We start from the raw sequence: 24,707 nt of genomic DNA, 5'->3' as shown, positions 1-24,707 counted from the left end.
TGTACACAGTAGGGTGAGACATGACAGGGCTGTACACAGGGTGAGACATGACAGGGCTGTACACATGAGGGTGAGACATGACAGGGCTGTACATAGTAGGGTGAGACATGACAGGGCTGTACACAGTAGGGTGAGACATGACAGGCTGTACATAGTAGGGTGAGACATGACAGGGCTGTACACATGAGGGTGAGACATGACAGGCTGTACATAGTAGGGTGAGACATGACAGGGCTGTACACAATAGGGTGAGACATGACAGGCTGTACATAGTAGGGTGAGACATGATAGGGCTGTACATACTAGGGTGAGGCATGACACGGCTATACATAGTAGGGCTGTACAGTACATAGTAGGGTGAGACATGACAGGGCTGTACATAGTAGGGTGAGACATGACAGGGCTGTACATAGGTTATTAACTAAAGCTGTGAAAGCCATGCAGAAGAATTGTTTTAGATGGAATTCCTTTTCTTTGATAAATACAGTGCTGTTTTTTGCACTTGTGTTGCCGTAGTTTTGCAGGCAGGAGACTTTAATAAGTGACTCCAATAGAACCGCATGGGGCATATGTATCAAGGCAAAAATAGAGCAATTCTGTATCATAGAGAAAATTCACATTGAAATCAATGGGATTTTGTCTTTGATACATCTTGTGCCGTTCTTTTTGCCCCAGAAGTCCTCCACTTTTGCTTTGATACATTGACCCCCATGTGTTTTGATCATAGAGCAGATGTTTCATTTAAAAACTTTTTTCTTTATACTTTTTTCAGTTTTTTAGTGATCAAATATGATCAATACTGGATCATTAAAAAAAAACTGAAAAAAGTATCATGACAAAAGTTTTTAAAACAATAGTTTATGTATTTTGTAGTTGATATTGAACAGATTCTTAGAAATTAAGAACAGCACATAAAAATGTCACAGGTAAGCACATTCACATCTCAGACAGGTCTGCAAAGCTGTGTGAACGGCGATACATCAGCTTAAATGGGCTCCATGTGAATAGATATTCCAGGCAAAAGGTGACACATTGCGTGCTCATTTGCATGTCATTTCCCAGAATCCCTTGCTGCAGTGGGAGCACTGTATGCGAGGTGATAATGGTTGAAAGGCAGGGTTGCAGACCTGTCTAAGGCCGGGCTTATAGTGACGGCGATGCGACGTCGCCCGAAAACAAATGCATTGTCGCCGCCACATGCGCTTATAGTAAGTGCGACAGCGACAAAGCGACGGGGCAACGCGACTCTTTGCAGCTGGGAATATTTGACTTTTCAGGGGCTGTCGTCTCATGTGACAGCCTCTAAACCAATCAATGGCCTGGTCTCCCGTGACACCGCCGCAAAGTGAAATACAACTTTCGCTAGTGGCGACGGCAACAGGTGACGTCGCCGTAGCGTCGCTGGCACTATACACACCGCCCAAGGCTGAGCTTATAGTGACGTGACCGTCGCTTCAAAACAAAAGCATTGTCGCCAAAGCGATGGAGCGACAATGCTACCAAGTAGTCACCGATATTTGATTTTTTCGGCGATGGTCTCCCCTTGCAGCCAACCAGGAGCTTCTCTGTGCCTCTGCCCTCCCCCTTTTCGAATGTCAATGGCCTTGTAGCCAGCGATGTCGCCTAAAATTGAAGTTCAACTATCGCGACGGTGACGGGTGACGTCATCGGTCGCGTCGCCGTCGCCGGCACTATAAGCGAGGACTAAGACATGTGATTGTGCTCACAAGTGATATACTTTATTGGCTATATGCTAACGGTGAAGGTTTTTTGTCGCCTTTTTCATCCACCATAACTTAAAATGTGTATGGTAAACCTACCTAGCCTTGAAAATTGCAAAGCCAGTACAACCAACCTCACACTGATGAAACAGATTAATGTTGAAACAAGTCTGTGAGTGGTTTTACTGGCTTTGCATCTAATCCCATGCTGTGCTTAAAAGATGTGTGAATAGCAGAGCATTTGCTTATATGGGTTCCATATAAATGGATTTTAGGCAAAAGGTGATACATTGTGTGCTCATTTGCATGTCATTTCCCAGAATCCCTTGCTGCAGTGGGAGCACTGTATGCTTGGTGATAATGATGAAAAGCAGGTTTGCAGACTTGTTTAAGACATGTGAATGTGCTCACAAGTGATATTCTTTATTGGCTATATGCTAACGTGGAGGTTTTTTGTCGCCTTTTTCACCCACCATAACTTCAAATGTGTATGTATATATATATATTTCCATTTCATCTGATCTGCTGCATCTATACATTTGATGCTTACCAAAATTCTTAACATATTAATTTGTACATTGCATTCCTTCGACATAACACATTTTGCTTAAAATTGAGATAACTGTATCATTTTTTTCCAGGGACACAAGTATGTGTCCTATTAGTTAGGCTGTTATATTCATCTGCTCACATGATATTCTTGTCTTGTTTATTTTTGTCAGATGTTTTATTTATTATTTATAAAATGTTTTACCAGGAAGTAATACATTGAGAGTTACCTCTCGTTTTTAAGTATGTCCTGGTCATAGAGCTATGATGACAAATACATGGTTACAAATACATAGTTACTGTACATAAGTGAACAAGGTATACATTATATACAAGACATTGCATGCACAGTTACAGATAATATAGATTATAGGCTTACAGTATGTAACAGTTACAGACCAGATTAAAATGTGAGACAGCTTTAGTTTTGAAAGAAATTAGACTAATGGCGGCTGTGAGAGTCTCCGGTAGATTGTTCCAGTTTTGGGGTGCATGGTAAGAGAAGGAGGAGCGGCAGGATACTTTGCTGAACCTTGGGACCACAGTCTTTTGGAGTCAGATCTCAGTTGATAAGAGCTACATGTGGTAGGGGTGAGGAGCTTGTTCAGATAGATGGGTAGCTTGCCCAGAAAGTATTTGAAGGAAATACAGGAAAAATTAACTTTGCACCTAGACTCAGGTGATGACCAATCTAGTTCTTTGAGCATTTCGCAGTGATGTGTGTTGTAGTTGCATTGGAGAACAAAACGGCATATTGAATTGTAGAGGGTATCTTGTTTGCTAAGGTGGGTTTGGGGTGCCGAGCCGTATACTATGTCCCCATAGTCGATAATTGGCATTAGCATCTGCTGTGCGATACGCTTTCTGACCAGCAGGCTTAGGGAAGATTTGTTCCTATAAAGTACACCTAGTTTGTCATAGGTTTTGGATGTCAGGGTATCAATGTGCATCCCAAATGTTAAATGGGAGTCAAACGATATGCCCAAGTATTTAAAACTAGTAACAGGAGTTAGGGTGGTGTTAGCGTTGGTTATCTGGAGCTCAGTCATTGGAAACTTTAAAAATTTAGCCTTGGTCCCAAATACCATTGTTACAGTCTTGTCAGTGTTTAAAAACAGTTTGTTTTGGGAAATCCAATTTCAAGTCTCAAAAAGTCAGATTGAAGTATGTATTCAAGGTCGGAGAGGCTAGGGCTGTGTGCATATAAGATTGTGTCATCTGCATACATGTGTATTAAAGCTCCCTTACAAGCTGTAGGAAGATCATTGATGAACACCGAGAGGAGTAAGGCCCCCAGAACAGAGCCTTGTGGTGATATCCAAGGGGTTGGAGTTAAAGTCTGAGATAGACACATGTTGGGATCTACTTGATAGGTAGGAATGATACCAGTTTAAAGCATGCTTCCCTATTCCAGAGCACTGGAGCTTGTTAAGCAAGATAACAAGATCAACAGTATCAAAAGCCTTTGAAATAACTAGGAATATTGCAGTGAGTTGGCCCAGTTCCATCCCACACTGGATCTCATTGCAAACTTTTAGCAGGGTAGTTACCATGGAGTGTTTGGGTGAAAGCCAGATTGGAATTGGCTAGGGAAATTTGTCTTGGTATAGTAATCGCTTAATTCGGAGTGAACACATTTTTCCATGACTTTGGATAGTATTGGCAGAAGTATTGGCCTGTAGTTTGAGACAGTGTTTTTGTCCCCACTTTTGAAGATTGGGACAAATCTGGCAGTTTTCCAGGTCTTAGGGATATGGCCTGCAGACAGAATTGATTTGACTATGGAAGCAATTTGTTTGACAATAGCTGGGGCACCAAGTCTTAGGAACATAGATTGCAGAAAGTCAGGTGCACATTGGCTGCTTAGTTTTAATTTGAGGAGCGCTTGTGTAATCTCCTCTTCAGCTACTGGGACAAATTGAAAATTGTGAGCAGTGTTGGGAGAGGGTGGGATAATAGGGGTACTCTCAGAATGAGGTTCATGTTTGTGGTTTGGGTTGCGTTTCGCTAATAAGTTAGTAGCACACCCCACAAAGTAATCATTGAATGCATTTGCAATGTAAGTGGGATTTGTCAGAGTAATATCCTCCTAAGTGATATTACTTGGTTGTTGATGGCTAGAAGGCTTGTATATATTGTGGATAAGCTTCCAGAAGTTAGCTGGGTTTGATGTATTCTGGCAAAGATTGTAAGAGTAATATTGTGCTTTTACATGTCTTGTTTGCCTTGTGCACATATTCCGCAGGCATCTGTAGTTAAGATCCTTTTTAGTGCTTGTTACTTTGTAGCTTTTCCACAAGGCATCCCTGAAATAGTAGAGCGCTATAAGGTCAGTTGTAACCCACGGAAGGTGGACCCGCCATACTCGTATTCTGCATAGTGGGCATGGGCATCACAGAGTTTTTTTAAGAACTTGGATTGGAAATAGTCGAGAGCAGAATCGGGGTCAGGTATTAAGTCGATTCTGTACCAAGGGCAGTTGGTAAGGTCAGCCAGAAACTGTTGTGGGTTAAAGTTTCTAAATGTTCTAGTGAGGAGAACGTTATGGCTTAATTGGGGTGGTTTAATTTTCCTTACACAGTACACTATTGCATGGTCACTGAAAATGTCAGGAAGGATGCCAGAAGTTTGGATTCTGCTGGGATTTGAGGAGAGAATCCAGCCTAGCAAGGAATGGTTGTGCGATTTCAGGTTTTTTCGTGTGGGTTGGGAAATGAGTTGTGTTAGGTTAAGTGACTTGAGTTGTATCTGGATTTTGTGGTTTTTAGGGTCGAGCCAATTGTAGTTGAAATCCCCAAGAACTAGCAGCTCACTCTTCTCATTCAGAGAGGAAATGGAGCCAAGAAACTTGGTGATGTCAGGGACTGTAGAGGAGCGGTAGATGCCAGGAATCAGGACGGGCTTAGAAAAGGGGAGGCAGATTTTGCCAACTAGGATTTCAAAAGAGGGTGGGTTTGGGGGGCAAATTAACTGTGCAAATTGTAAGGTGTCTGCAATATAAAATAACACCCCTCCTCCTCTCTTTGACCTATCTTTCCTAGAAATGGAGTATCCCTGAATGGCAATATTTGCATCAAGGGTTTTAGGGGTTAGCCATGTTTCTGTGAGAACGATGGCTTTGGGTTTGTGCATAAGGCACCATGCTCTCTTAGTTCATCCTGTTTGGTCAGCAGGCTCTGGATATTTATATGGACGACAGATAGACCTTTTTGGAATTTAAAGGGGGTATTCTCAGATGTATGGGGCAGAGTTGAAAAGGGAGGGCCTGGGTTAAGTTCTATATCACCTGCTAAAGATGTTGCCAGGGAATGCAAATTAAAATGAGCAAGTTGGAAACTCTCTACTCAGCACTATTTACACGTTTATATCTACACAGTTTTCATATCTAGTGTTCATATTATTTGATGATTGATAAGGATACTATTTCCTTCCAAACATGTATTGCACTTTTGTCTGGAGTTGATGAAGATTCGGCCTGCCTTGTAACACAGTCCAGCTCTGCACAGCTCACAACTGTATAGCTCCAAATGAAGATTAATGTAGGGTCTCCGCTGCTTTAATTAGGTGTGTTTTCAACATACCGCCACTGGGAGCCTGGTGTATAATTATTCTTTAGGTGCAGCGCCTCCAGCGGCGAGGGATCCCAACGTGGTGGGAGGAGCCCCTCACCGGAACCAATACACACAGTAATCACATATAATAACAGTATTTACTATACACAGATTATAGACCATCCACATAACACAGCCCGCAAAGTTTCACCCCACAATAACAACTCCCGGTTGGAACCCCCAAAGTACTGGAGTGCCAGGGCACTTAACTCTTGAGTGTCCACCAGCTATTCCCTCCCCCAAAGAGTGTGTGTGGGATAGCGCACTCCCCTGATGTGTTGGGGCCTATTGGTGCACGTGTTTAATACCTACCTGGTCTCAGTCCAGAACAGGACGATTAGTAGAACTCCGTAGATCAGTGGGGTGGTTCCGCGCCGCAATCTGCTGCTCCTCTCCCGGGTGGATCCTTAGGCTGATACTTCTGGAAGGGCCTCCAGCTGGATGGTACCCCTATAGATAGTCTCTCTCTAAGAGTCTTGGCTTGGTCACTGGCAACAGGCCGCACTTCTCCCTCAGAGGTAATGTTCTGCAGCTTCTGCCTCAGTCTCTGCCTTACTACTGGGAAAGGGTCCCTACCTGAGGCCTTTCCCTACAGCACACCACAGTTTAGCATATCTACTGTGACTCAGGGAATCTATCTGGAACCTTAGGGGGATCTGGCCTAGTCCAAAGGAGCACAGGTCCCTGGACCCTACCTGCACCCTCTCTGTCCAGATCCTGACCCCCTTCTTCCTGAGTGCGCCAACTGTATCTCTTCCCCAAGCAGGGGATCCGGTCGTGCGATCGGCTCCCTGGCGTCACATGGTATCAGCCCCAGTGGCTGCTGGATACTGTAGTCCCCGTGGAGTCTCCTTACCATTGTCCCCGCGTGCGCCTCATCTCCTGCGCATGCGCCTCATCTCCTGCGCATGCGCGACACTGTAATGGCGGCCGCGCTTGCAGCTGCGCATGTGTGAACTTGGCAAGGCCCTGCACTATGGAGCTCCGCATCTGCGCATGTGCGAACCTTTGCGCGTGCGCGCACGCACACAAAACATGGCGGCGCCCTGCGGAGGAAGCCACCAGTGAGCCTGTCGCCCCCCCCCCCCCCGCAACATCCCCCTGGCAGCGGAGGTAAGGGTGGGGAACGGGGGACTGGAGGGGACCTGGCTACATAAAAATCCCCGCTCATGCTAATTTCCTCTTTAAATCAGTGATGCTTACAGCATAGTGAGAAAGGGTTAAAGACAAATCATGTTGAACGGACCACTTTTGTCATGAAAAGCACATGCAAATTCGTTTTTTGTAGCAATATTTGTGCACGGATAATTGTTATTGAATATGGGGAGACCTTACAATTGCTAACACTATGTTTCAGTAAATTTGCCTCTCACATCTTAATAGATAGGCCTCTAAGCATCACACACACACATCACATCACTGCGTCCCAGCATTCAGCCTGCACAAAGCTCAGAACTGGCATATTGGTCCCCTAGAACAGGGGTGGCCAACTCCAGTCTTCAAGGGCCACCAACAGGTCAGTTATTAGGGATATCCCTGCTTCAGCTCAGGTGGCTCAATCCAGTTCTCAAGGGTCACCAACAGGGCAGGTATTGGGGATATCTCTGCTAAAGCACAGGAGGCTCAGCATTGGCTCAGTCTTTGATTGAGCCACTGATTGAGCCACCTGTACTGAAGCAGGGATTTCCTTTAAACCTGATCTGTTGGTGGCCCTTGAGGACTGGAGTTGGCCACCCCCTGCCCAAGAAGGTATCACAACCTACAATGAATGTACATTTCTCAGAACCAGTGCAAATAGTAGAACTTTAAACAAATGATGTTTATGTACAACAAATTATAAAACAAACAGCACAATGGTGGCAATGTTGTTACATGGTTAAGGGCTTTTTTGGGGGACTTTATTGAACTCCAATTATATATATTTAATGGTTTGGTCTGGTTTTCGTACGGCATTTGGATGTGTGACAAATCCTGATACAGCAGAGTTCCAGTTTGTGGTGTAAAAGAAATACGATATGTTAAAAAAAAAAAAAAAAAAAAAAAAAAAAGACCTCAGATGCAGAACTCCTCTGCATGATTTGGGACGGCTTTGTTTCAGACATGCAAACTGTGGCACGAGTGATTCATTTTTCCTTTTTTTTTTATATATATATTTTTTGTTCTGGAAAAATCCTGTCAGTTACCACGCCCTGCCAACTCAGAGTAATGTGACTTTCTGCCGTTGGTAATTTGAAATAAAAGCCTGTTTTGTGCTCTGCCTAAATGAATATACCATCAGTTAAATCAAAAAGATCTGTTTGAATAAAATCTAATGTAAGAAAACACTGACAAAAGAATGAAGTGAAACTGCACACTGTATCTGGCAGTATTCCCAGAGCAGAACCGGAGTCAGACTTCGGCAGTGACCATGGCTTTGTCTATCAGAATTTTAGCAGCTAAAAGTTATTCCACTTTTTAAATTATTTTGTAGCTTATAGGTTTCATTGACCCACGTTTATATACTGGTGTTATGCCACCAGATAACTTTCGGTACCGGAAGACATCTTGTGGTTCATTTAAATGAATGGGCTGTGTGGTGTCTTCTGACGCTGGAAGGTGTCTTGGGGTATTGCACTGCTTAGTATAGTTGGCTCTTTATGTGAGTACAGTATATACTGTATGGAAAAAATCTCAACATAACTGATAATCGACGATGAGGCTGATTGTGTATGTCCAAAGCAGCCGATCAAGTCGTTTTCAGACAAATTCCCAGTTGAAGTGAATGGGGAATTTTGTCCGAGAACGGCTCGATCGGCAGCTTCGGCACATAAAGAATCAGCCCCTATAATGGCCCCTGTAGTAATAGAAATATAATATATACAGTATAATAGAAATATAAATGATCCTAAGCCCTTGCTGACCCAACTCATCCTCCCTTTTTTGTGATTTATATAAGTATATGAGGTTATAGTATATAATTAAACAATATTTGAATCCAAAGTGATTACGGCTGCACATTGTGTGTGTTCTATAGAACATCAAGATGAATGATTTCTACCCCTTAATATTAGGACCTGATCCTACATTATGAAATATTTCTCGATTCCATATTGGCTTTGAACCTAAAACTAAACAATGTTAGCCAAAGTAAGCAAACATAGGTCCTGTATTATGGAGTCTTGTTTTGTTTCTCAGAATTAAAATAAGTAGTAGCTGTGTACCAGGCTGTTTCTATAGTAACTTATATTTGTATATAAGTACGTCTGTGGTTTAGGAGGAAATGACATGAATAGGTAATGCAGTCTGTGTGTATGAAAAGACTGCCTTTTTATTGGTTGCTGCAATGGAACATCACATAACTAATTTAGAGTGTTAATGATGCAACAAAGTTTACCATCTACTTGCAGTTTCAGGTGTATTCAGTGATGGTATGTATACCATACGTGTATATGTTGTACATATATGTGTGTATCATAATTGTTTCAGTGCCTTAAAATGGAATATTGCATTCCATGTTGAAAAATACAAACAAAATGCAGTGTGACACACCTAAAACTGTTGTGGACAACGTAATTTTTCTATATAACAGTGCTGTCGCTTGTATTTGGGTGCCTATGAGAAAAACAGGTACATCACACCAATATGTCTAGTATTCATTAAAAAAAAACAAGCTCCCTTTCATATGAAGGGTTGACTAGTGAGCTAGTTTTGTTTGATGGCAGCATTACACCCGCTGAAGTACATCAAGACTAAAATATAAGGGCGAAGGAAAAACATATACTGTATTTTTTAAACCGTTCTTCCTTCCATCTTTTCTCTTCTTCTCTCATGCCATCAATGATAATTTTAAGGAATATAACTTCATATACATTTAATTTTTGCTTTTTCATTTGACAGCTTTATGATGGACCTAATAACCAGTCTAGACTCATTGGAACTTATTGTGGAAATGAATTACCCCCTCCAGGCAGTACTAAAGGCACAAGCCTTCACGTGATCTTCCATTCTGATGGCACAAATGTCCGAAATGGGTTTCAGATGCTGTGGTATGCCAATGGTAAGATTTTTTTTTTTTTTAATATATAAATCTATTGTACTTCTCACATTTTTATGAATATTAATTTGTAGTTGCAAATGTTACTTAGCTGTAAGTACAAATGTGGTTTCTTAGATACAGTATGACCAGAAGTTCCCTAAAGCAGTAATCACCATTTCACAAGGAGGCAGAGCTGCTGATACTTGGTAATCGGAAGTCCGCTGTTTTAGGAGAGATTTACAGCTTATTGCACAGTGATCTGGGAAAACAAAATGGCCATGTGACCAACTTTGCTGGGAGGGGAACGTGGCAAGGATTACGACGTTCTGACAGCTACTAACCACTTCAGTGCAATACATCTGTCATTCATTGCTGATCCCACTTTCATTTGGGTGATCTCTGAGACCATACAAGCCATTTTGAGGTAAGATAGGCCTGCAATGTGTTAGAAAAGGCCCTGCCTCATGTTTCTTACAATCTATAGGCAGGGTAAGTTGAAACATTGGGTAGAGGGGATGAGAGGGTTGGTGAGTTTCAGATTGCAACAGAGCAGCTTTAACATTAACAAACATCAGCAAACGTGGCAAATTACTCACGCCCTTTGGGTGCCTTTCAGCTGTGCAAAAGGCTGTCCGCCTTTGGGTCCATGCAGATGTAGGGTGAAAGGGTTCAGAATGAATGCAGCTGTGGTTTCAGAGTCCTTTGTCCTCCTGTGTCATTAACATTGTAGTGGGTGGGGTTGAAACACATAGCAAAATAAAGAGGTGAATAGATCAAGGTACTGCCGCTCCAAGGAAAAACTGTGGAAGCTCACCAGAAAAATGAGGTAAAATCAATTTATTGAACTACATTAAAAAAATGACCCAAACAAAATTAGCTCCTCCTCCCACGCTTTTCACGCCCCATGTGGTGCTTTTTCAAGGAGTATGATAATTATTGAAAAGGCGCCACAGGGTGCGTGAAACACATGGGAGGAGGAGCTAATTTTGTTTGAGTCATGTTTTTTTTTATGTAGTTCAATAAATTGATTTTAGCTCATTTTTCTAGTGAGATTTAACCTAATTTTTCTGGTGAGTTTCCCTGTTTTTTCATCGGAGCGGCAATACCTTCTTAATTTTGCTACTTTGGATCGAGTGGACGCCATTGGGGATTGCAGTGGTGCTTTCGATCTACACAGATCATCTGAAACCACAAATGACGGTGCACGATCGTGAGTAAATGTTATTCCACACCGACTGCAGTCTAAATTAAGGGGCTAAGAACTGAGCAGACACCTGGTGAGAATGCTCTCAAATCTATGCAGGTATCTATTATATGCCCTCTCTATCACTAGCTGCATTATCACAGACTTCCTTAGTTTAAACCCTTTAACACAGACTCTGGTCTTATTATTGTATCTTCTACTATCTGCACTCTTAGAGCTTCTATTCGGTTTTTGTTTTTGCTGAAACACATAGCAGTAAGGAAACGCAAATGTCAACCCTTAGAACGCGGGTTCTGTGCAAAGGAGAGCAGAGCGTGATAGCTCTGGGCATTTTCTTATTTATATAGTTAGCTAGTAAGCCTATGATTAAGGGGGTAATTCAATATACTTTGAAGCTGACATCAGCCAAAAATCCCTGTTCAAATCAATGGGGGGTTTCCGCATTGGAGTATATAGAGTTACCCACCAAGTATATGAAGGCCCTCACATATTGTTAACTCCTCTAACATACAGGACAAGAACTAAACATTGTGGGGGAATCTGTTAGAAACCATGTCTGCTTCTCTGCGTTTCCTCTGGAGATGCGGAAGGAAGTGACACTAAGGCCTATATTCAGGGTTGCAACCATTCCAGGTTTGACCCGGAGACTACCGGTTTTGGCCACGTATCTTCGGGCTCTGGGTTTACCTTGTAAACCTCGGGACGGCGGTGTTCGGTATCACCGGCATCCTCCCGGCATCTCCCCCCTGCAACTGCTATCAATATGGGTGTGCGGTGTCAAATTTGAATGCTACGTGACGCATTTTGCCATGACAACGGGACACTATATCACATGGTGCCGCGTTGACATGACAATTGGCGCCACACTGCCACCTTGACAGCAGTTTTTTCATTGGTTTTGACCCAGTTTTCCAGCTGTTCTAGACAGCATTATGAACCAAGGAAGTGGAAGGCATCACAGTAAAAACATAGTGTATAAACCAGGCTTGAGAGTGCAGAAGACAGAAAGTGGGAAACTAATCTAGGTTCCCAGTATGAGCAATCTGACAAATTATTTTGAATATGAAACCAGTATCAGAAGAAGGGCTTACTTTCTGAGTCAGTCAGCAACCAGGCTAAGCAAAGCAGTATTTTGTAGTCATGGATCCAGCTGTAATTCTGCAGGGCAGATGGAAAGATGGACCAGAATCACTCCTTCCTCACATGACAAATACAGGCCTTTGAATTACCGTATTACCTTTTGGTATTTTTTTTACAAATAGCTTTCAGCAGTGAAGAGGTCAAAGTACATACAGTATTAAGAATCTTTCATTCAATAATTTTGCTCTCTGTTTTTATTCATCTGCCAGAAAATCCACAATGTATTGAAGGAGTAATTTAGGTTGAAAACTCCCCCAGTCCCTCCAAACAACAGAACTCAGAAAATCTAGGCATTAATATGTAGGACGAGTTAGGTATGACTGGATAATCTAGTTAGCTTTTCCATGCTATTTCAGGTCATGGACATAACGTGTTTGCCCTTTATATAACTTTCCATTTTATTAAATAGATCATGCAGCATAATATCATTCACCCCTTTGCTGCCATAAGGGGTTACATGCGTGAGACTATCTTATGTGTTTCATCAATTCACAGCACTGAATTCAGAAATTCCACACTGTATTGTGTGCTGTTGCTCTGGAGAAGGTTTTCTTTAGTGTATACCGTAGCTTGAAGGGCTTCCGGTGCATTCAATAAATCGAAGGTTTTCAGAGCAGCTGTAGCTCTGTAGCTCTCACTAGATGATTTATATTCACAAACACAAGGGATATTGAGATTAGTCAAGGTTGAGGGTTAGATCGCAAAATGTGTACGGTATTCAGAAGTAATGAAAGTTATCATGGTGCAAGTGCCACTGTGTGGTGTCTGATGATGTTATTGTAGAACCTTCCAGAAGAGCCAACGTTTAGTTTGCTGGCACATAATATTAAATGCTTAGTGGTAGAAGTTGGGTGAGCTATTATGCAGCATTGACATTTAATGGGAATCACATTTGTGTTGTATTTTTATTGTCTGCATACAGTCACACTCCTAGAGCACTCTTGGGTATACTATTAAGTTTAAAAATAATATATTTATGGATGCACTAAAAAGAAAGCTATGGGCAGTGTTATTAATTAGGTCCTTTTAGAAGATGTTGTATATTAAACAAGGGCCTGGTAGTAATAATGTGCACTTCTATGTCGCCAGGTTATTTATATGTCAGTAAAAATTAAATCGAACAGCCACATTTATAACACTAAAATATTTTTTTTCCCATATCAGTGCCATGAAATATGTGACTGGTAAAAGATAAGCATAGAATGTAGAACAAATCCTGTTTTCTCAAGTTACAAATTGCTTTGCTAAAAGACAAGACATTTATATAACACAAACCATATGTAAAATAACAAACACTACATTATACCTACAGTATAGCCATGGCTTTGAACTGGACAGCCCGGTATTTTGCCTCTGCGTCCATTATAAAATGAAAGGTAAAACCGGACATGTATGTGTCTGGTATTAACTCTCTCTGAACTAAGGTTGGCTAAGGAAGGCCCGGCGGCCGGTCAGAGCAGTTGTCACCGGCCCCGATCTCCCCCAGCTGAGCTCAGCTTCTGGTGTGTGCCCCTCCCCCCGCCCCTCCCTCCCCACCCCCCCGCAGCCACCGGGTCCAACCTGAGACCTTCCCCAAGGTAAGTCTGAATTTTATATGTATTGGGGAGGGGGGGGGGAGGGTTGTATTTTTATATGTATTGGAAGGATGGGTGTATTTATATATGTATTGGGGGGTTGGGTGTATTTTTATATGTATTGTGAGTGTGTGTATTTTTATTTGTATTGGGGTGGGTGTATTGTTATATGTATTGGGGGTGGGTGTATTGTTATATGTATTGTGGGGCTGGGTGTATTTTTATATATATTAGGGGAGGGTGGGGGTGTATTTTTATATGTATTGGGGGTGGGTGTATTGTTATGTGCATTGGGGGTGGATGGGTTTATTTTTATATGTATTGGGGTGGGTGTATTTTTATATTTATTGGGGGGGCTGGGTGTATATTTTTTATATGTATTGGGGTAGTGGGTATAATAATAATAATTGTTTGTTCTTGTGTAGCGCTGCTTGTTTTACATAGCGCCTTACAGAGACATTTTGCAGGCACAGATCCCTGCCCCGTGGAGCTTACAATCTATGTTTTTGGTGCCTGAGGCACATGGAGATAACGTGACTTGCCCAAGGTCACACACCTCTCTATTTTTTTTTAATATGTACTGGGGGGTGGGTGTATTTTTTTATATGTATTGGGGTGGGGATGGGTGTATTTTTTATATGTATGGGGGGGTGTATTTTTAAATATGTATTGGGCGGGGTGTATTTTTATATGTATTGGGGGGTGGGTGTATTTTTTGTATGTATTGGGAGGTTGGGTCACATCTTTTGTATGTATTGGGGGGTTGGGTCGCATCTTTTACCATTTTGTCCAGTATTTTTGGAGATGCCATCTGGTAACCATACATACAAGATACACAGCACAAAATAGTAGTATTCAGGGGTGTAGCCAGGACTTCCCTAGTAGCTGGGCATTCAGCCAAGGCAGTGAAGCTGGTTCCACTTATGGAACCTTCCCCTCCCTGCTCTCCCCCACTTCCCCTCCCTCCTCCCCCTTCCTCACTCTTGCCCCCTCCCTCCTCTCCCTCCTCCGCCCTCCTTCCCCCTCCCACCCCCCCCCCCTCTCCCCTCCTTCCCCCTCCCTCCCCCACCTCCCCTCTCTCCCCTCCTTCCCCTCTCTCCCCTCCCGCCTCTCCACCCTTCCTTTCCCCCTCTCCTCCATTCCCTCCTTCTGTCCTCCTCCCATCCCCCTTCCTCCTCTCCCCCCCTTCTTATAAGAAAATTAATTGGCATAGTGCCCATACTTATTTTTATTGTAGTGTTTCTGTATTTGATTTTAATAAAGCCATTTACGTAAGTATGAATATTCATCTGAGTAAATTAACCGTTTCCCTGCCAGAGGGACCAGAAATGTACTGAGGGATTTAAAAGAAAGAAAGAAAGAAAGCATTGAAATGAGTGAAATGATTTAAATGATCATTAGTAATCAGTACATTTAAGAAAACCATACTCATTTGGTATGTTTAATTGTTTCATAAAGCTACAGTAGATACTTTAATTGCTGTACTGTGTACATTAAATTCAGTCATTTCTGTACCGATGACAAAAGCAACAGTTGCTGTTTTCGGTAAGCACGAGTTAAAGAAAATCAGATGCTATTTCATTTCCTTCTCGAAACTTCAGTGTGTAGTCTGATAAATCTTTGCCTTTCTGTTTGTGGTGAACAGCCAACAATCAGATGTGTAAGACTTGCTGCTAAATATACCAGTGAGTTAGAAAGTACTTATTATCATTAGCCACTAAAACCCACGCGCTTCGCATCTGCTAAAGAGCCACATGAAATAAGTAAATTCCATGAATCACAGAATTGTACAATCTGTGTGGTTATTGCTAACGTTATAGAATAAAACGGTGGTGCTGGGGATTTCTGGAACTTTCTATTTATTGACTGGTTTCTTAGCAACAAAGTCTGGGCCAGACGTTTTATGTCGTTTCCCTGGGGGTCGCCAAATACTTAATTTATTTTTGTTACACTGCATTATGTAGCCATAGTTTCCAGCAAAGCTTTTTTTTTTTTTTTTACTGAAGAGACTTTAAACCTTTTAGAAGTTAACTGTTAGCAGAGTGTGGGAAGGAAACACAAGTACAGTTTAAAGTATGGTAGGAACCCTTTAAACCCTTATATATATATTTGCATGAAATGTTATTAAAGGAGCATTTCCCCTGCTTGTTTTTTTTTTACTCCTCTTTTTTTACACGAGTGGGAAGCAGGGGGTCTCCGTAGCTGAACTGCATTATTTTCAGCTCTCCGTGTTCCTGACATAACACGGTAAAGGTGCTGCCAGCAGCATCCCAGCAGGGGAAACAAAATGGCGCTATAAATCCCCTGCGTTATGCAAGCCAATAGGCAGCTGTGACATCATCTGTTGTGGCTTCCTATTGGCCCCAATGACACAGGGATTTAAATACTAGGAAGAAACCTTGAAACCACTGAGTCCTCAGAGCTGAAATTCACGTGGTTCAGCTCTGGAGACCCCCTGCTTCCCACCTATGTAGAAAAATGGGAGAGGAGGGGAAGGGGGGGAGGGCACATGGTTTGCTCATTTAAGGAGAAACAGACCTTTTCTTACTTTAATTAGCTTTGCAAAGACCATAGTTTTACTTACCAGATTGTGGCTATTCTATTTGTGTTAAAGTCATACAGTATATTCTAAACAATAACGGAATGCTAATGTTACGGGACATGCAGCTGTGTCATTTAACGAGAGCATCATTCGGAAGAAAAAAAAGGGTACTTTGTGTCAAGACTCACATTATACTTAACTTTATTTATTGCATGTCATCTAGGAGTTTTTTTTTTTTTTTTTTTTTTAACTATAGCCAGTGATGTTTGCGCCACCTATGGTTTTTCTGATGCAGTTAAAACTGAGAAACATCGCAGCTCCACATGAAAATTCATCACATCCTGTTTCAATGTGTGTCAAGTTACTCCTCCCTAAAATTGCATATTGTTCCATAAAAACACTTGCCAAATCGTAAGCTGACACAAGATGGTCAAAATAGCTTGACTCATCAACTGCTGCATATTTAAGCCTCCAGACAGCTAAAGTCTAAAGGCACTCAAAGCCACGTCTTTTGCACAAGTTTGGCAGGGAAGCCCCATTAACTTTAATGGACCAGTCCACCAAAAGGAACTACTGACAGTGGGATGTTTAATATGTTTAATGTAGGCGACTGCCAGCTTTAGTAAATATTGCTCGTACCAGTGCTGTGCCACGAGACACCTTACAGTCCATTAACTTGAATGTGCTCAGAAGTGTCCTATGGCTGAGGACATGGATCGCTAAGAGCCCACACAACCCCCCACCAATAATACACGACTAGACACTCAATATGGAAATGGCTTTATTCCAAATATAAAATTCTCCCCCAAAATACACACTCCCTTCCAGGATGCCCTTTTATAGTTCAGAGCCCAATGGCATAGCCATGGCTTTGGACTCCCACTGCTAACCATCTCAACCAGCCCCAACACAGGGCACAATCACACCCAGGACTTTCCTTGAACTCCTGGGCTCTCCTAGCCTGGCAGGCCTATCCCGCTGACAGCTGTGACAAGGAAAAACAGAAGCACAATAGTAAACAAATAACAACGTAATCATAACCTTTCCCTTTCATTAAACATTTTTATTAAGGATAAACATGAAATTAATACAGCCAGCTTATTGGTGGACATTCTGCATGATGGAGGGGCAGCGAAGGTAAGAGGCCCCTTCTGTTCCATGTCTAACCTAAATGCTACTCTCCAACCACCCCCAAGCCCAAGGAACCAACTTCCAACGTAACCCTTTCGTTGCCAGAGGAGAGTAGCGTAGCCCTCGAATATGGGGAACGGAAGGGGGGTGAGATGGGTCCATGCATCATGGGACCATTGCCCGAGTGCTGGGGCCAACTATAAAGTAAACAAGAGAAATACTGTAGTACAGGAGTGTATATCTGTTTAGCTGTCCCGTTATTTTTGGGACTATAAAAAAAATGTGGGAACATGTTGACCATTGTAGTAGGAGTCGGGTGTGTAGGAGTTTTATTAAGAAAATAGCAACTACTAAGTAGATGACTGCTCAGTTTTCCACATTGCTGCTCCAGTGGGAGTAGCTTAGTCATAATTGCCGGTCTCCGTGCGCCAAGTAAAGTACTGTACATTGCTTCTGTAAACCAAAGGAGGCTCCACAGGAATTCAGAATGACTGACACAAACAATACAAACATGCCTTAGATGTTAATAGGAAACATGTTGTCGGCTGTGTACTAAGATTAGATTGACATATTTTTTGTGCATCACAGTTGAACTGCTAAAAAGCAGTACAAACCTTCAGAAACTGTGGGTTATATGTATGAACGTCGTTGTGACTCCATACATGTAACGTACAGGTATTTGAAATGCAGTTTGTTGCTTCGCATCATGTTGAATACCTGATTGATTTAAACAGAATTATGTGTATTTTTTTCAATGTATAACTTATATTTACTTCCTTTAACAAACTATATGTCGGGGATAAATTAGTTGCATATCTTATACAGTGGTCACAGCAGATAACATCGCCAGAAACACCTCTCAGGCTTTGTTCTCTCTTTGTAAATCCCTGTAATCCTATCTTTCTTTTCACACGCATTACTGCATTTGTTCTTCATGGTCTCTGCTGTGATGCTTTTTTTTTTTTACTCATTCTGCTCTATTCACTCTGGGACAGTTAGGGGGAGGGAGAGTATTCGTGCCTGTAAACAGTAGATTTCCTTTCTCTGTTTTTTTATCAGCTGATTTTGATGTGGTGTTAATGAACTTTTTAGCTCAAGGGATCAGCATCACATACCGGCGGTAAAAGTAACTGAAATTAAAGTTTCCTTCATTCTTATTTGATGCAAATTGCTAAGTGAACTTTATACATTTTATGTAGCACAAGCAAATTATCTTCACTGTGATCCCCCTTCGCCACATATTGTTATTTATTATTTATCTGAATCGGGGGAATCCTGAGATATAAAAATGTTGACCTCATGGAAAATACAATAAAAACCTGTATAAACACTGGGATCACACTGTACACATGTGCGGTGTTTAGAGATATGTAATACAGGCGAATATTGGATTTTTGTTGCTTGCAAAAAACAAAAACAAATCAACATTCACAAATATTCACTTGCAGTTTTTCTCAAAAAATAATTTCCCATTTTGCATAAATTAGAATTGAAGAGACCAGTTAACCTACTGACTAATGTTGAGACGTATTAAAATTAGAATCATACATAAGCACTTCGACAGAGGGTGGCTACCCCAGCAGCCGTTGCACTTGTGCCTGAAATGACATCCCGCACCCTATTTGCACTGTCACTCATTAAACTGCCAGCACTCCCAACCCTATTTTTACTCCCGGCCAACTGCCCACCATGTTGTGAGATGCCAACCCTGGCCTAAAAGCGGGTCATCTTATGCAACATCAGCTTCCACATCTACAGGCCCATATCCTTCACGTCCCATCGCAACTGTTTCCTAATTGCCTTTTTCTGCCTGAAGTCTCTATCGTACTTCCACCACTCCGAACCCCCATAATACTAATAGGCCTCCCAAATCATATCCACGTACTTGAAGAATGCGAGCAATGCTCCAGCTTCTTCTCCCCAATAAAGCTGGCCAAAATCGCAAGGGCCTGCAACCAGTCCCCAAAAGACTTGAGAGCCTGCCTCCTCTACCTTTCTGACACTTTCTACGTCACAGCCTAGCCTTCTTTTAATCTGACTTTGCCAACTCCTTATAGTCCGGCAATAACGTCATCAAATCAATATAATATTCCTTCCATAACCACATCTTCACCATCACCGATAGGTTCATTCCCAGTGGGCTAGCTAAGCAAAGGTAAGCATCCCTGAAACTAGCATCCTGCACTTCCTCCTGTCCTCCGGTGCCGCAACCCCCTTTTCGGGTTCCCCCGCTGGTGACGCTACTACAGCAGCGCACATTTTTTAAATTTGCCTTCGTGCTCAATCTATGTGGACACTTCTGAATCCCATCCGCGGACTCCTTGAATAAACCTGCAGGCGCAATCCCTGCCCTAGGAAGTAATGAACTACTTACAATATCTCAGTGAAAAAAATGAATGACGATGTATTGCTGAGGGTAGCAGAAATAAACAACGTTTCAGGTCCTACATGTGAATCAAAGGTCAATGTAGGGCCTGAAACATGTTACTAGGCCTGTTAAGAGTGAAACATTTGTGAGGTGTGTGTAATACACAAAGGTTACACGATAGTTGCGTGAAAAAGCCTCCCAGATGTCTGTTACAGTCCGGCAAGTATCAGGATCTCTCTTCCTCTTTCTGTAGAAAAAGAGAATACAGTATGTTTTTGCATCTTTCACTTCCACCTGGGCTGTCTCCACACCGGGGGGATCATCATACGACAATCCACCAACAGATCCCGTAATCGGTGTATCGGACCGGTATTAAAAAATTAGGCAAAAAGAGGCACCCCTTCCTTCCGATCAAATCTCAACAGCTTGTTAAAGCAATGATTCTATCAGTCAAAATAAAAAAAGTAATTCACTGATTTGTTTGCATACATATACTGTAGAATAATCCTACATTGTGTATTTGAGTTTAAAGATTCTAGTTTTTGATGGTATACCAAAACACCTAAACTCAGTTTTAATCCTAGTAAATTAACCTACAGTATAATTGTGTTCATAAGGTATCTCGGCCAAACTGAATGTTTTATATGAATGTAGTTTTTGTTATGGTAACCAGGCATGAACAGTATTTCCATAAACCTTTTCTTTACCTTGGCATACAGTAATGTATATGTCATGCTGTATCATTCCTTTACACACTAAAACAGTATTTCTCTATTTCAACAGGATGTGGTGGAGAATTGTCTGGTCCCACTGGCTCCTTCAACAGTCCAGGTTATCCCATGAAGTACCCTAACAATAAAGAATGTATCTGGTACATTCAAACATCACCAGGGAGTAGCATACAGATCACTATTCTGGAGTTCAGCATAGAATATCATTCAACATGTACTTATGACGTGTTGGAGGTAGGACTTCAATGTTAATATTGTATTCCCCAAAATATACAAGTTTAATTTATAGTTGTCTTAGATGTAATGACTGATGTGAAGCAGAATGGATACCCTTTTTTTTAATTTAATTTATTTACGAAAATCCCTGTAAACGGTTACAAATAGTAATTTTTTTTGTCTTGTTGGTTTACATTATGTAAATACATATGTACAGTATATGCATGAATGATTACACTTTCAAATTTTAATTGGATCTTTTTAAATAAGTGTTGAGATATCTTTCTTCTGACCCACGACTTTCAAAATATAATACTGATATAAGACTATAGTGAAGTATTTTTCCTGCAATCCACCCACCTTACAAAAAGCATTTTCTCCCATACACAAATCCCTCTGTATCCACCTGTGATGTCACGTGACCCGTGGCATAATTTGATGCAGTGTTGCCATGGCGACGCGTCACACAGCCGGCTGAATCCCGGTAAGTGGAGTGTGGCAGGGGCCTCACGCGATTCCGCGGCATTTAATTTAAATGCCTTGGGGAAGAGCGCGGGGCCTCTGCAACTGCCACACCACCCAGAAAAATCTCACACCTCCCCTGGTGGACCACACCCCAGTGCACTAGGGGACACAGGCCTCCCCTCTGGGAGCCTGTACTGCTCTGCTTCTCTTATTCTAAGGAGCCTAATTTCAGAAGGCACTTATCTATCTGTAAAGCAAAGAATGGGATGCCTACCCTATACTACTTATTTATATTTATATATGCAGGTGAGACCCCTCCACTGTCTCTTCTCCAGGGGTCTGAGGCTGGAGTCCTTCTCCCCTCCTATTTATAACCCCTCTCCCACTCCCCGTCCCTAGGCAGAAAAAAGGGCGGTGCTAGGCCTCTGCTGAGCCACCCTAGACCAGGTGACACATCCAGCATATTCCAGAAGCAGGGTGTGGTCAGGCCCCTGGCTGGTCACTTTGCAACAAACTATCTAAAAGGTGGCAGGTGTTCAATATCCAACTCCTTCAAATCCCTTAACCCCTTATACCCTATGGCAGGGGTGGGAAACCTTTTTTCTGCCAAGGGCCATTTTGATATTTATAATATCATTCGAGGGCCATCCAAAATTATAAACTTAAAAATTAGCCTGCTATATTTGGTCAAACGTTTAATGAACTCAGCACTAATGTGATGGCTGGAACTGCTTCTCTTTGGGTGACTGACTGACTCTTGGGTGGTGGGTGACTATGACTGACTGCGGGTTGGTGTCTGTGCACACACACGCACACGCACACACAGAAATTGGGCAGGGGGAGGGAAATCAGACTCTCAGACCCACTCTCTCTCTCAGACCCACTCTCTCTCTCAGGCTCTCAGACTCACTCACTCTCAGACCCACTCTCACACCCACTCTCACTCACTCTCAGACCCACTCTCAGACTGTCAGACCCACTCTCACTCTCAGACCCACTCTCAGACACACACACCCACTCTCAGACACACTCTCTCTCTCTCTCTCTCTCTCTCTCTCTCTCAGACACTGTCACGGGAGACTCCTGTGGCGGGTAGGATCTCGGTGGCCGGAACAGCAGGAGCGTAGTAGGGGTCACATGCAGAGATCACAGGCAGGCGGCAGATAGCGAAGTCAGGTAACAAGCAGGGGTCCGAGGCAGGCGGCAGGTAGCGAAGTCAGGTAACAAGCAGAGGTCGGCAACGAGGAGACTGGAACAGGACAGGCGAGCAGGGACAGGTCTGGGAGCAGGCACTGAGAACGGGAACAAACAGGGACAAGCCAGATAACCAGCAAGGGCCTAACTGCGTACAGACTCAAATACAGGTATAGGAACAGATCAGGATCAGAGGCATGTGCATAGGAGTCTGACTTGAAACGGAGGCAAGGGAGGAACAGGAATGGGAGGTTTATATAGGCAGGCTGGGAGGTGGAGCACAGGTGCAGAGGTGTCAGGTATCAGAGTCTGGAATGTTCCTTAGTTTAGAAGCAGCAATCCCGGTGGACAAGTTTAGGTACTGCAGGCTAGAACAAGACATTGAGAGTGGCAGCAGTCCCGGTGGCCAAGCATGGGTACAGCAGGCTAGAGAATATGACATTACTACCCCCTCCCAAGAGCGTTCTCCGGACGATCCTCCAGGCTCTTCCCGGAGGCCTTGATGAAAAGTGGACTCAAGGTGACCCACTCTGTGGGGACACAGAGTTCGCTCTCCATGGTCTCCTCTTGCGACTGCCGTTTCGTGGCATCACCAAATGAAAGACCAGCTATTTGAGTTTTCGGCTCTTGAAGCTATCCTTCTGCACTTCTTTTCCCACTCAAAGCAGTTGTCAGTTCAGCTTCTTTGGAGTTGAGTCGCGACTCCATATCTCCCAGCTGACTTAAAACAAGGCTTAAATGTCATTCTCCAACTGATATTTTTCTTTTTCCCAGTCACCCTCTGCTTTTTCCAGTGCTAATTGCATCCTTGACTTTTCTTCAATCAATAGTCTCTTCTCCTCTTCTGATTCTTTTATCTCCTTCACTGGCTTGGACAGAGAAGTTCTTACTCATTTGGTTTATAGTTTCAAACCTACTATTTAACTCTTCGGAGTCGTCTCTCATAGAACGTATCTCTGTTTTCAAGTAGCATCTCTCCTCCCGAATGACTTCCATCTCTTTTTTGAAGTAGCAAATCTCCTCCTGGGAGACTTTAAGCTCTGTATTAAGCCTGTCAATTTCCTTCATAGAGATTTCCAGGAATTCGTTACTTTTAGAAGCGAGGCGCTGATCCTCAGCAGCATCAGCATATGCCCTCTCCAGCTCACCTGACATGACATCCAGGTCACTCTCCAACTGGTGCTTTTCTTTTTCCTGGAGAATACACTTAGCAATTGCTGAGGATAGACAGCTCTGTAGTGCAGCCTTGGCTTCTTGCGCTTTATCTAAATGTCCATGAAGACAATCAATCTCTTTTCGTGCAGATTGAAGTGTCTGAGTCAGGGCATCTTTTCCTGGATTAAATACATCGTTCTTTTCTTCCACTATTCTTGGGATAAGTCTGTGAGTTGCCTTAAACTGCAGCATATCCCTATAATCAAATGCAGACTTTGGGGTTAAAGGTTCATCCTTAATTTCAACTTCCACAGTAATACCTCCCTTCTTTTTCCTCTTCTTCCTTGCTTTGAGAAGTTCTGGAGAATCAGTGGTACTGTGTTCACATTTACTGCTCAAGACTGTTTTTTAAGTGGGAGCCATAATTTCAGACATGGGGAAGCCACACTTCCCAAGAAACCAGTAAAGAGGAAATGTGTCTTAAATAGAAATGTGAGTCTGAAAATCTGCAGTGGCCCACCCACAATGCAGAGACAATTCTTGTCCAGGTAATGAAAGTCTGAAAATGGCAAAAACAGGTACTGCAGGGAGGGTTTTTTTTTTTTAAAGGAAATTCTTCTCAGGGAGAAAGTGGCACAAAAAACCCTGCAGAAACCTTTGTAGCAACAAAATCTTCAGGATCCCAACTGGGATTTCAAAAAATAAAATAAAAGTACTTATCTTCCTCCAAGCGGATGGGGTCTGCTGAAGCAGGAAGGCAGAGAATCTGTTCCAGCGAGATCCAGAAGTGGCCTCTGTTTTCTGTCACGGGAGACTCCTGTGGCGGGTAGGATCTCGGTGGCCGGAACAGCAGGAGCGTAGTAGGGGTCACAAGCAGAGATCAGAGGCAGGCGGCAGATAGCGAAGTCAGGTAACAAGCAGGGGTCCGAGGCAGGCGGCAGGTAGCGAAGTCAGGTAACAAGCAGAGGTCGGCAACGAGGAGACTGGAACAGGACAGGCGAGCAGGGACAGGTCTGGGAGCAGGGACTGAGAACGGGAACAAACAGGGACAAGCCAGATAACCAGCAAGGGCCTAACTGCGTACAGACTCA

General features: G+C 42.7%; 1 protein-coding gene across 1 annotated transcript in view; it reads left to right on the top strand.

The window, feature by feature from the left end:
- The window catches only part of CUBN (cubilin), a 312,445-nt gene that overhangs the window by 97,885 nt on the left and 189,853 nt on the right, over positions 1-24,707 (top strand). The window contains exons 28-29 of the mRNA XM_075587495.1: positions 9,758-9,917; positions 20,639-20,820. Of these exons, the coding sequence (XP_075443610.1) occupies positions 9,758-9,917; positions 20,639-20,820 (342 nt within the window). The remainder of the gene's footprint in view (positions 1-9,757; positions 9,918-20,638; positions 20,821-24,707) is intronic.

This window comes from Ascaphus truei, chromosome 2 (genome assembly GCF_040206685.1).
Source record: "Ascaphus truei isolate aAscTru1 chromosome 2, aAscTru1.hap1, whole genome shotgun sequence".
Lineage (NCBI taxonomy): Eukaryota > Metazoa > Chordata > Amphibia > Anura > Ascaphidae > Ascaphus > Ascaphus truei.
The sequence above is the reverse complement of the archived record's forward strand: the minus strand, read 5'-3'. Positions and strand labels throughout refer to the sequence as shown.